Consider the following 14368-nt stretch of genomic DNA (forward strand, 5'->3'; position numbering starts at 1 on the left):
ATGCATTTATCAGCTAAATGTTAATGTTGCAAAGTGGGTAGTAGCATATTTTCCTAATATTGAATTGCTAATGATAACCCCAGGACATCGTAACCGTCATCCAATGTTATTCTGGCATGTGGATCTATCGTTAGGGATACAGTTTTAAGTAAAATGAGGTGTTACATTGTTTTTTAATTAGGCTTTAGTTACATCGCATCCGAAAGGACATCTGTCACCGGTCGAGGGCCTATGCTAACTATATCCAGGGTCCAGTGAATAACAATACAGCAGCTGAACAGACGACACTAGTAAAGTAATTATATTCCTATGTATTTGCTTTTACTATCCCTTCCTAAGAATTACCCGTGAAACTACAGTCAATTGCCACATTTTTGGCACCCAAATGCGGCATTCTCCCTACCTCAATATTTATGATCCTCGCCTAGTTAGCGAAATTTTACGAACATACAGTGATTTACACCGAATGCCTAATGTACGATTACTCTAACAAAAACAATGTAGGTATAGTCTCTCATTGCACTGTAACACTCTCCTGTCTATAAAAAAAACGGCTTGGTCGATTTCCTGGCCCTAGTTCATCATCCAAAAAACGTAATATACGCCATATACGTACGGAGCCGCTAGCTGTGGAAACTAACAATGACTTTGTAGTATATAATGCCATGACATTACGGGCTAGATGTTCGTACCCGAGATCACCAAATAACACCGAGTCGTCGCGGATAAATACGATTAACATTTGTTGCTTGCAACATTTTTGCAGGATGTTTTTTAACTCAAATGCGTTCAAACGTTACCTATCTTGTCGAGAATAATGAAACCAAAGTAGAGAATTTTACGTATTGTTTACAAGAAGTATGCTACTCAAGGATATCTATTTCTTTACGTGTGCAGAATTAACTGTCCTCCGCCACAGTTCTTTGCAAATCTGGGTCTGGATTTTTTCTTGCGTAGCCAACCTGCGAATTTGAGATTGCTATGAAGAATGTATGTTGAGCTGGCATATACCAGCCAGCCATGTAGATGATTGAGCGGACGAGTAATCCCAATATTGTAGCGCGCGAGCGCACTACAATAAATATGACTCTACCCCTGTACTTCCACCAGGGCCCCTGATGATCAACTAAACACCACTTCTGTCACCCCGTTCCAACCTCGCAACCCCTTATGCAAAATACATAATTCACTCATGTGTTTCGCGGCCAGTTCTAAAGCGATGCCGTTTAATTAATATGTTTTTATGTGGAAATAAATATTTGTTTGTTCTGGTTGTAAATCAAAAGCAAACGTCGAAAAAAATGTGTAATAAGAATTTTGTAAAACCAGAGACTAACTTAAAGGATAATTTTAGGCACTTGAAATGTTATATGGAAATGTTGTTGAACATTAAAACACACTACTGATAGTCCAGGTTGAATGCCTATAACACTTTTACTTTTATATAAATGAATAAAAGTAAACAAGTGAAATTCCATGAATTAAAGTGACCTTACAACGTACCTTAATTCTGTAGACTGTAAGTTCCTCAGATACAACTCAAAACTCATTAGAAAACAACACTTTTATGGCTAATAAAGGATATGTCTACCCTAGATTACAATGAGGGATATGCCTACCCTAGATTACAATAAGGGATATGCCTCCCTAGATTACGATAACGGATATGCCTACCCTAGATTACAATAAGGAATATGTATACCCTAGATTACTATGAGGGGTATGTCTACCCTAGTATTCAATAAGGGATATATCAACCCTAGATTATAATAAGGGATACGTCTACCCTAGATTAGAATAAGGGAAACGTCTACCCTCGATGACAATAAGGGATATGTGTACCCTAGATAACAATTAGGGATATATCTACCCTAGATTACAAAAAGGGATATGTCTACCCAAGATTATGATAAGGGATATGTCCACCCTAGATTACAATATGGGATATGTCCACCCTAGATTACAATAAGGGATATGTGTACCCTAGATAATAATAAGGGATATGTCCACCCTAGATTACAATAAGGGATATGTGTACCATAGATTGCAATTATGGATATGTTTACCCTAGATTACAATAAGGGATATGCCTACCCTAGTTTACAATAAGGGATATATCTACCCCAGATTACAATAAGGAATATGTGTACTCAATATTACAATAAGGGATATGTCTATCCCTAGATTACAATACGGGATACTTCTACCCCAAATTACAATAAGTGATATGTCTATCCCTAGATTACAATAAGGGATATGTGTACCCTAGATTACAATAAGGGATAGGTGTACCCTAGATTACAATAAGGGATAGGTGTACCCTACATTACAATAAGGGATATGTCTACCCTAGATTACAATAAGGGATACGTCTACCCTAGATTACAATAAGGGATATGTCTACCCTAAATTACTACAAGGGACATGTTTACCCTAAATTTCAAATTCTGCCTAGAGTTACCCTTGAAGACAATATTTTACTGATAAGGTATACATTAGCCTGTTTTACCGCCATGCAGTGTCCAATACGTTGAAAGGAACACCCAACTTCAAGAAAACACTAATTTCTAAATGTTTAAAACTATATACCCTATCAACCTTCCTGCAGCGTCAATTTCCACATATTCATACGAAAACTCGAATATATCGTGGAATCAATCTACACTGTTACTTTGTTCTTTGTGATTGAGTGTTGTGTAGCATTTCAGTTAAAATCATTCTTTTCACCTCTACTACAGGTTTCACATAACTAACGGGGAATGGCACGGTACGGTATTGAATCTTATGTTCCTTTCCACGTTTTGTAGGAAGGCCATGGTGAGAAGTGAATAAAGCAAATTGTTTGTACGGGCTTGTGTATATTCGATCAGTTATCTCTCAGTTGTGGCGTTTATTGCATTAACTCTTTGACTCTTTAATGGAGTTTACAGTTTGGTTTCCTTTACATATTTTAGATATCTAAATGGTGTATTTACGAACGGATAGAACGCTGTCTGTCAGATACATTATCTGAGACATGTATTTCAGTAGACTTAATTCTTGAACTATCTTTGCTTATACTTCTAATTTGTTTGAATGATATCTCATAACGAACAGTCATCGACGAAACAAGATTTATATGATACAAAACAATACATTGATAATTTGTGACTTTCTCGTGGCGGGCTGTGTAGTTTAATGTAATATACACTTATTTAGATATGTTTGTCGCTGAATTTAATGTAAACATTTATGAAGTGGATTTTTTTTTCTAATTATGTTTTTGATATTGATTTTTTGTATATTTAGTTAATCAAGCAACTTCAAGCTCTTTTGGTATAGTTGAAAGAAACTAACGTAACAAAACTGTTTTCATATGATGAACATACTTACATCAAATCTAGATGCAATCTCCAAGAGCTGGAAGGTGGATCTCTGAAGAAGCTTGCTGTGGTTGTAACTGATTGCAACCTCTATTGAACACAGATCCATGACGGTGTCCTTGATTCCATCTACCTCACCAGTTTGTTCCAGGATGCAGAGGATGGCAAACTTATCACCGTCTTTCCTGCTCTGCAAGTATTTTATTATTCTCTTCCCAACTGCTGAGCTAATCCCACAGGTGAATCGATAGAGGTACTGAAGATTAAATGGATCCACTTTATCAAGAACATTCTTCAGCTCAGATGCGTTTCTTGTAGCAGCTACAACTTCTACCAGTCTAAAAGACGCAAACCATTCACAGAATAGTTGATGGTAGAACCTTACTTCAGTCATTGTCTGTATGTCTGTAGCAGAAGTCTGTTCGTTTGTCACAGCAGACACTTCTTCCTCTACCAAGATACCAACTGCAATATAATGTTGACAAAACCCTTGACCAAGTCGTGTACAGAGTCCATCTTTACGCCATGATAACTGTTGGTTTTCACCGCAGAGACCTTCAAATGCTACTTTACTAAGTTCCTTGTATTTGACAGCATACTCAATATGATACGCCTTTGCACTTTTAGCCAATGATTTGTTACTAAGATGACTATGGAAGCATTGGATCATGTAACTAAAGAACTCAGTGACTGACTTGAATTTCTGAAAATGTGTCTTTTCGTGGGTCATGTGAGAAAACATGACAAAGATCAGGGGAACTTGACATAAGTCATCCAGGATCGGGTTTGCTTGTAAAGCGCGCTTAATTATAGCAACGCTTTCGTCATCTTCCCCAGTAACAGCCTTGCGAATGTACTGGTCACGTGCTTTTGCGTCAAAACCAACTAACCGCACTCTCTTTGTGTTTGCTTTGTCATAGTCCTTCGGAAGATATCTGGTTGTCAGGGTAACATCAATATTCCCAAACAGATTGCTGGAAATGATACGTCCTACGTCACTTCCGGTAGCTCCATCCCTATCAGGAAACTCATCATACCCGTCCAGGAGTACCTTAACAGAAGAACAGCTTTCAATGATATCTTTAATATCAGAAGATTTGATTCGAGGATCGCTAGGTGCTAAGAACAGCTTAATTGCTTGATAGATAGATATCTTGCTGTTCAGTTGCCTCAACCGGAGAAGAATTAGAATCTCTACGTCCTTAAAAGGTGAATCCTTGACTTCATTGCACCAATCATAGGCGAGCTGTAGGGTTACTGTTGACTTACCATACCCGGCTTCTGCTTCTATGATGCGCCGTTTGGCTTTCATACGAGGGTCTGTGTAGATATCTTTGTACGAGTCCACACGTACCCATGGTCCTTCTATCTCCTTCGTCGCTCCTTTAACAATGTAGATCTCTGTACCGCCCTCAACAAATACCTTGTCAACACAATATAGTCTGTCCTTGATGTACGGTATGGGCTGGATTGCGTCATATTGTAGTTTATACCTTCTCTTCAGAGAACTGATGAGTATGCTCTTTTTGTCTGAAAAATGGCAAAATTTGGTTTGTAAACATTACTATTTGTTCAATAAAATTGGAACGTGTAAGTGCGCATATATAAACTGGAAACAATCATGGCGTGTAATATGTTTTAAGTCGCTGTGAACGACAAAAAAATATACCAGTAAAATTAGAGTAATATGCAATTTTATATTGCTTTATGTGCGTTCATATCGACATATAACAGTTCCAATCGGTTAGGTCAAATGAATAAGGTAGAAACTAAACAATGAAAACAATAAAAAAAAGTCACGTTGAACTCCCGGTCATACACTGTAAGAGTAATCACAATGCTGAGGCCTAAATCCTTATCAATATTTATTTTGAACATCAGCTCCCTTATGCTTAAGTTACTAATACAAAACTATGTAGGCTAATTACAACAAACCTTGCACTGTAAGGCGCTCCATCGATTTTGACGTCACAACAACTTTCGTGACTGGTAGGCGGGATCAACTTGGGTCTTCACTTTTCTTTTCCGTTTAGTGATATTATCCATAATTATCTATCAAAGCGATGATCTGTTGAATATATATTGATACAGAATGCATGGTTAAAACTAACTGAACAAATTATCATCAATCAATGTACAATTACATAAGTCAACATAACCAGTCACTTTACTAAGAGGTCTCTGGCTCGACAAAGATTACATCAAAGTGAATCTCTCCTTATCTCTTATTAACTGTTTACTGTTTACACAAAACCTCGACCTTTGAAGTAAACTTATAATAACCCACCGTGAAAAAAATATTTAACTTTCTGGTTTGTTATCAATATTCGTGATATCCTTTAAGAATGTCACTTACAGGTCGTCATTTTAGATGGCGGGCTTCACAATTATTGCGAGGCTCTCTCTTAATCGTAGATACAACGGTTATTCATTTGCATGCTAAAGAATCTGTTTGAGTTAATTTTTATTATTTTATCGATACTAATCGATAATGACATCAGATAAAAGTGTACGTCATACTTTTGACTATAGTAAAGACTCATTGCAACAAGTGAGGTTTAAATCTCTTCTCTTTTTATAAACATTTTCCAGTTTGGTCTTTAAATGTGTATAATGTAGAAGTACAAAGCGCACACGTGACGAAATATAAACGTTGAGGATCAAATCAAATTTAGTAATTATTCCCTCAGTAACCTTTATTTGATGAAATTAGAGAGAAAGTTGACACACTGTTATCAATACACACTCTTGTGTATAGTATTAGCCTACCAGGTTAAAATTGTTAGCCTAAGTTAAAGTGCTGCTTTTAGCGGCACGACTGAGACTCGGGCAGAACAAAAAATTGTAAAGGTCATTTCATAAGCTATAATAGTTTGAATCTCACATGATTTATATTTTTCTAATAAGTTTAGTAAAATAACATTTACCATGTATCGTTCTGTTCACCCTGATCAAGGAAACATAACAGTCACGTGATTACTATCATACAAAAAAAATCTTAAAAATCAGTTAAATTCTTAAACTTAATCTGCTTATTCTTTTGTTTCACCATTCTTCCTAATTATTAGGATGTTTGTAGAGTTTAAGAATACTGTAATGTTTCACCGTGGTTTTACTGACAAGAACCACATTCCCACCGGGTAATCCTTTTTAAGTTTTTCAATGTTCTCTTTACTTTCTCTTTACTTCCCATATATATATATATATATATATATATATATATATATATATATATATATATATATATATATATATATATATATATATATATATATATATATAACCCTTTAACAAAGTGAGCAAAAAGACTACTAAAACTGTAAACAGCGAACGAACAAATATAAAATGGTTCAATGCACACACATGAAAGAAGCGAAAAGTAGCAGGGTAAAAGGACTTACAACAAATCGAATTTAGAGTTCAAACCATAAGGGGATAAGGTGCCAAGTGGGAAAATTAGTCTATTTTCGGATTTAAGACGATCGATATCAGTGCCTCTGGAAGACAGAGCACACGTAACTGAAAAGTCAGTGATCTTACAGGGGGGGGGGGGGGAAATTGAAGTGAGAGGCGACAGGGTAACCAGGAAACTTGGATTTGATGGAGCGTAAGTGTTCGGTAATACGATCTGCCAGTCTTCGCTTGGTTTCACCTATGTAAAGTAAATTACAACGTTTACATATGATAACATAAATTACAATAGTGGAAATACAAGGAAAGTGATGTTTAATTATAAAAGAGTTTTTAGGGCCAGTGATACGAAGCATAGTATTTGAGGTGACATATTTGCAGGTATTACATCTACTACGGTTACAAGGGTAGGTGCCGGGAGTGTCGACAGGGATGGGCTGAGGATGCGATGCCCTCACCAAATGATCCGCCAGGTTGTTCAGTCGCTTGTAAGCTGTAATCGGCATCTCCGTGAAAACTTCCTTGGTGGTGGGGTCACGTGTGAGAGTTTTGAAGTTCCTATATACGGTGTGGCGAATGTGTTGTGATAAGGGATGGAAAGGAAGTGTGAGGGGAATGCGGTCGGTGTTAGTGACGTCGTTGGTGGGTTCCAGAGTCGATTCTCGGCTGATGAGGTTAATGCGTTGATTGGCGGTGGTTATAACTGAGGGAGGGTATCCCCGAGATCGGAAGAAACCATTGAACATAGAAGCTGCGTTGTCGAAGTCAGCTTCCTTGGAGCAGATTCGTTATATATATATATATATATATATATATATATATATATATATATATATATATATATATAGATATATATATATATATATATATATATATATATATATACAAGGAAGGATCAGGACTGCAAGAAGAGTGATCTATGTTATAAAAACAGAGCCTAAACATATAAGTAAATGCCTTGGTAAATACAGCTGTTACTCGGAGTTTCACGCCCTTAGGGTGGCGATCGTCAGACAACTGAACAAATACTCGCTGCGCGGATATATTCTGTGGGGAACACGAACCCTATTTCTTACGTGCACGGTTCATTGGTTTGAGCCTATTGTGGCGACACTTGGAGATGAATTCAGATCTCTTATTGAGTAAATGCGGGTTTTTGGACAGGAGGATACAAAGCTTCTCATCAATACAGAGGTTACATTGACCGTATCTACGCATGCTGGTATTGGAATGCTTAAGTACGCTCCACTCAATAACGAAGGGGGCACCCTTACGCTTCAGGTCCCATATATGTTTGGAAAGCTCTGTTTCTTTCTCGTAACGCTCATGTCGGAAGGACTTACTGTGGTTACTGTACCTTTGCTTAAAGGGGCCACTCGATAGCCCTATGTATGATTTGGTGTCATCACCAGTAGTAACATCGGCCCTATATATTACACTGCTCACCAAGCAATTCCTGTTGAGGGGGCAATTAAGTTTTTCTCTACAATTGCATATGCGTTGAGCCTGCTGCGGTTTAAGCTCGTTTTGTGATAAAAGCCGGTTATTATGGCTCTTGATGATTGATCGCATATTGCCGGTTATTATGGCTGTTGATGAACAAGCACAACTACCTCTTACCAAGCAGTTGCCATCCACGTCACTGTACCAGAAATATTCCGTACAGTCAAGCGTTGCGCATTCGACGTATTTGCTCCTCTGAAGTCGATTTTGATTCACGCACTAAAGAACTGTCACAACACCTCCTTAACAGACAGTATTTTCGGGGTACTATTGAAAATGCCATCAAAAAGGCTAAAAGCAAACCCCGTACCGAAACATTGACGTACAAAACTCGTCAAACCAGTTCCAAAAGGGTACCATTGGTTACTGAATTCCACCCTGGTCTCCCACCATTGGCTTATATCATTCAGAAGAATTTTCACCTACTTCAAGGCACCGAACGCCTGAAATCAGTTTTCCCAGAATTACCTGTCATCGCTTTTAAAAGACCCAGCAACCTACGGGATATCTTAGTTCGGGCATCCTCCTTTCGGGATGACACCCCATTAGGGGAAAGCAAAACAGAAACTACAGGATCATCGCCCTGTACACAAAATTGCAAAACGTGTTTACTTGTCGATTCGACCGGGGCCTTTCAGAGCAACCAAACCAAACGCACATTCCAAATTCGGCACAAAATTAACTGCCTATCCAAAAATGTCATTTACCTCATCTACTGCAATATTTGTAACTTACAATACATTGGAGAGTCAAAAAACACTCTTAGAATGAGAATGACACAACATAGATCGGCGATCAAAACAAAAAAGATCTACCAACCTGTTGCAAATCACATCAATCTCCACAATCATTCAATTGAGAATTTTCGTTTTATTGCCATTGACCAGAACGATTCTTGGTGATGAGATAAATGAGGAAAGCGAAAGAAAATTTCTGGGAACTAAACCTAAAAGACCACGGCACCATTCGGTTTAAACATCAGAAACGATTTGCCGTCCCAGATAAACTCAAACAATTCCTTTACAATTACAACGGAATCGGATTAAAATAATCCGACGCGGATTAAAATAATCCGAATTTCTAAAACTTCTGCTCAATTCAGCAGAAATCAGTAAGTCGCTTTGCCTTCACAACCATGCCGACATCTTCTCTATAAAAAAGTTTCAATTCCTGCTACTCCTTGTCACTTTCGGTGATCATGCACTGAAGAAGAGCTAGTTCTACTCGAAAGCTCTGCAAAACCAAACATTGGCTGTTTTACTTCCAATCACTTACCTAATTCAATTATTGTATATCACTCGAGATCCAGCCTTTCTCTAAATGCAGCATAGTTGTTTAACAGTTTTTCCGTTATTCCTATATATATGTATATATATATATAAATAAATATATATATATATATATATATATATATATATATATATATATATATATGCCTAACTTATACCATGTTCCTAGAACTTCCCACTAGATTTATCTGAATAAAACTGATCCAATGGTCCATATTCTTCCCACATGATTTACTCAATGTTCCGTTCGGATAGAAAGTAAGACAAATGCATCTCTCTCATGCATGCAATTGCAAGCTGAAATAAGCCTATACCTTGAGGAATATATTTAATGATTTCCATCCCGATTCATTCATTTAAGTTGGACCCAAGCCTAAAGGCGCAAGGCCTGCTATGAAAGTATTACAATTTTACATTTCTGTTTTAATAGGACTCACTGTTAGTATATTTATGACCTGGTCTGAGAGCAATAAAGTGAAAGGATAGCACATGATCTGATTGGAAGAGATATGTAGTAGCTGCATGAATGAACTATTAAATAACCAGGATTTACATAATAAGAGTTTCACTAACATGAGCTTAACATTATTACCTTCAAATTAATTAAATATTTAAATCGACATGGAAATATGATCATACAGACATGGATAATAATTCTTATAAATTGAAATGACCTTGAAGACGCCATGTTTATATAGTAATATGTTGTCATACATTTCACATAGCCTGTGTTATGTATGACTTGTTTAGTAAATCAGTATATAGTCTGTGTTATTAAGGACGTGTTTAGTATTGCCTGTGTTATTAATGACGTGTTTAGTATATCAGTACACAACATGTGGATTAATTACGTGTTTAGTATATCAGTACATATATCCTGTGTTGTTAATGACGTTTTTAGTATATCAGTACATATATAGCTTCACACCATTACTGTTACTTTCCAGTACGACCATCGATTTCTGGGGATATCATCCAGAGTAGAATTTAAGTCTAGAACCCTTTAACTCCATGTTAATATAGTAATCTGTTGTCATAAATTTAACATATATCCTGTGTTCTTAATGACGTGTTAAGTATATCCGTACATAGCCTGTGTTATTAATGACGTGTTTAGTATATCAGTACATAGCCTGTGTTATTAATGACGTGTTTAGTATATCAGTACATATATAGCTTTACACCATTACTGTCTCCTGTACGTAACTTACCAGCACGATCATCGCTTTGTGGGTTAATCATCCACAGTAGAATGTAAGTCCAGAACCCTTCAATCCTTAAATGCCAGATGAAAACCAGGAAAAAAAGAACATACGGAAACAGGAATGAAGAACATCCAATTGACAAGATGGCGTCGTGTAGGTCAGGTGAAGTGCTAACATACGGCCATGAACGCTAACTAGATATCGGTGGGAATCAGTGTATAGATTTAACTGTTCATGTTTTATAGTTTACACAATCAAAGACTTTATTTGATATCTGATATTTATGCCTTGCTGTGTTTATTCTGTCATGTCAGCCTTTCTAAAGTACCTGCTGTACGTATATGCATTGCTCTCATTGACGTCTTTTAATACAAACCATTGTAAGTTTCCGATGTATTTTGTCCTATGTGCGTAATATGCCTATAAATTACGAAAACTGTTTAGATGAAACTACAAGCGGTGATGGCCAACTCTGTATAGGCTATGTCTTGACAAGAAATCTACATTTGGTTTACGAAAATTAAAACAACGTAAAACCACCGTTTATTACACAAATATAAAAAAAAAATATACATAATTTGACAAAAGAAAGTATAGATAAAATGAGCTAGAGCGGGATTCTAACAAGTAAGATTAAGATTGCAAGGGTCCGTGATTAGAGTCCCGTTGTAGAAACAAATAATATTTTGTCCTGTTCATATTGATCGTCCTGGTCATTTCTCCTTTGTTGATTAACTTCGTTAAGGCAGGATTTCAATGAACGGAAGAACTCAGTTATAGTTTAAGTCATTAACACTGCCTCTTTTGTATGAACGGTTAGATGTTTAGAAAACTGAGAAGACAATTCCTTTTTTTCATTTAAAGAACTTTATATGCTTCAGTTAGGCGACATTATGGTCCAGTAGCGCAATGGCGTTCACATGATATCAAAGGTCTGGGAGGAGAGGTGGAGAAGGGGGCGCTGGGTATCAATTACTCCCTACTGTTTAATGTATTGAAGCCTGAACTTTTGTGCTAGCTCCAGAGGCGGATGAAGGACCTCATAGAGTAGGAGGACTGAGCTGGATTATTGAAACAGGCTGCTATATGAGATGTGAGTCTGGAGATCTTGCCCCGGAAAGATAAATATAACTTTAGACATAATATTATGCACTGTGCATATTTAGACTGTAAAGCAGGTCCATATAAGTAATTCTCAACGCAATGTTTACTTATAAATGATAACATAATAGTAAGGGCAATGATACAACCGTATCAAGGGTCCAATTCTCACCAGGATGATTACAACAATCCACAGATTGAACCATTTCCCAATGACTGACGATCTAAGATGTTACCACGACCCACATGCACTACCCTACACACTTGCGCCCCGATTGACGATCCGAGGTGGGGCCACGGCCCACATCCCCTGACTGACGATCCAAGATAGGGCCATGGCCCATGTGCCCTCCTCCACCCTTGCGCACTGTACAGTAGGAGCGTGTTTGCTAGGCCCGGTCCCGAGGACAATGCCGGGCCTCTTCTTTTCACTGACACATTTCACATATTTTTTGTTATAGCCCCTCCATACTTCTCCCGGGCGCGCAATATGATTGCGAGGCCCCAGACTGCAAAATGATGCTATCATTACATCACGTCAACTCCAATTTATACGACTATGTTTGCGTGTGTTATAAAACTCATCAACTTTCCACATCATTTAGGGGAGGGGAAGAGAGAAGAGGGGAAGGAGAAGAGGGGGAGTGGAAGAGGAGGTAGAAGCAAGGGGTAGGGAAAGGGCGGGGGCACGTGTTCCCATTTTCCCAGTGGCTACGGTACTTTATATATATATATATATATATACTGTAGTACAATAGTACGTATACAGGCAGGCATACGCAGGTATCCATATATCAGTGAATCAAATGAGATGTTGTTTATAATAGAGACGACAAGCCGGTACCACAAGACGCAGCGAACTTTGTTCTAGAAGAGTCCATTACTGAATCAAAGTTAACTGTTCAGAGAAATTTCGTGCTATGCTAAGCATGGCTAATGATGGAAAACTTGACCAAAGGCAGATCACGCCGTACTCTAAACACAAGAAGCCTATCTAGTAACAATATAACTATAATTCTGGTTTTGATACCCACCCAGATCACCGGAAATGGCACTTCTCGGGCTTGAAAATAACCAACCAGATGTAAAACTTTGCCTGAGAACCATTTTATTCCCTCCATCCATAACATGAATGGGGTCGGATATGATGAGGGGAAGTGGTAAAGAGGGCAAGGATAGCCGGCTGTTGAAAGGGGTGGTATATTGGTCTTATTCATTTTTAAAAAGAACGCCCAAAATTTGATGCAATGTACAACATAGACAGGGATTTTGCATGGGTTATGGGCGGATATAAGTGTTTGGATGGTATCGGATAGATGGATGTTGAGGTAGGGAGGGCAAGGAGAGCCGGCTGCTGAAAGGGTGGCATAATGGTCCTATTTATTTTAAAAGGACCTCCACCATTTTCTAAAATGTATAACATAGACAAGGGATATGATGAAATGTTTACACATGCATTTGCAACAATAATAGTTCCAGTGGCGTAATCTGTTAAGTCGGAACTATTTTGAAGCACACAGACTACGGAAAAGTGTGTGCAATTCTTCATTTTTCAAGTTAGTGTATTACGTGAATTGTCTCTGACAGTAGTTTCTTAGTATCCTTCAAAAGTTTGGGAAGCTTTTTCACATACGGAATGTGAAATTTTTCATACGCTCCAAGGCATGTTCATAATATCCAACCCAACCTCGTGTGAATCCTCAGATTTAAAGAAGGAAACAAATGTGCCATTGTTCAAGTGTTTTCAAGTTGTACTATAGTATGTTGTTCCTTCTTTATTTTCCTTCCAGTATACATATAAAAAACTTCTTACGCTCACAGGCACATTCATAATATCCAACCCAACCTCGTGTGAATCCTCATATTTAAAGAAGGAAATAACTGTGCCATTGTTCAAGTTTTTTTCAAGTTGTACTGTAGTATGCTGTTCCTTCTTTTTATTTCCTTCCAGTATGCATATAAAATTTATAGAGAGGAGTCATATAATACCTCAACAAGAAGAATAACTAATATAATTTTGTTTTTTTAAGATGATAGGATACCGAACAGTCCAAGAATAACTAATATAAAAGGGGAGAAAAAGTCAAGATGATAGGATACCATATAAAATACATCTACACATACAAAAGTAAATACATAAAACGATATAACAAACAGACTACAACAAACATTTCAAGTGCTTGAATGGAATGTATAAAGCAGCACGGTAAATAAATGAGCTTCTGTAAACTTACGTTCGGTATTTTGTGGGGATTCCTTATATTTCTGCTCGATTTGTGCAGGAGACTTTTTAGTACAGTATACAAAGGGTGCTTCTGATCACTGTAAATCCTATTAGCAATTCTTGTAAACTCAGGTCTTGCAGCAGCATTTACTTTTTCTAAAAGTATATGGCAATCTAAATTAAATATAGCCGATATGTATTTAAGAAACTTCATTCTTCTTTCTTTGCTTTTTTGCAATATAAATGGTACCAAACAGGCACTGTATAGATCAC

The 14368-nt window shown here is 37.4% G+C and overlaps 1 protein-coding gene across 1 annotated transcript in view; it reads right to left on the minus strand.

The window, feature by feature from the left end:
- Window positions 1-11098, minus strand: part of LOC139985121 (NLR family CARD domain-containing protein 4-like) — a 101344-nt gene extending 90246 nt beyond the window's left edge. The window contains exons 1-3 of the mRNA XM_071999347.1: window positions 10777-11098; window positions 5298-5430; window positions 3373-4892 (exon numbers count right to left, since the gene is read on the minus strand). Coding sequence (XP_071855448.1) covers window positions 3373-4892; window positions 5298-5319 — 1542 coding nt within the window. The 5' untranslated portion in view covers window positions 5320-5430; window positions 10777-11098. The remainder of the gene's footprint in view (window positions 1-3372; window positions 4893-5297; window positions 5431-10776) is intronic.
- Between the last annotated feature and the right edge of the window lie 3270 nt (window positions 11099-14368).

The sequence above is a fragment of the Apostichopus japonicus genome, chromosome 17 (genome assembly GCF_037975245.1).
Source record: "Apostichopus japonicus isolate 1M-3 chromosome 17, ASM3797524v1, whole genome shotgun sequence".
In the NCBI taxonomy this organism is placed as follows: Eukaryota; Metazoa; Echinodermata; class Holothuroidea; order Aspidochirotida; family Stichopodidae; genus Apostichopus; species Apostichopus japonicus.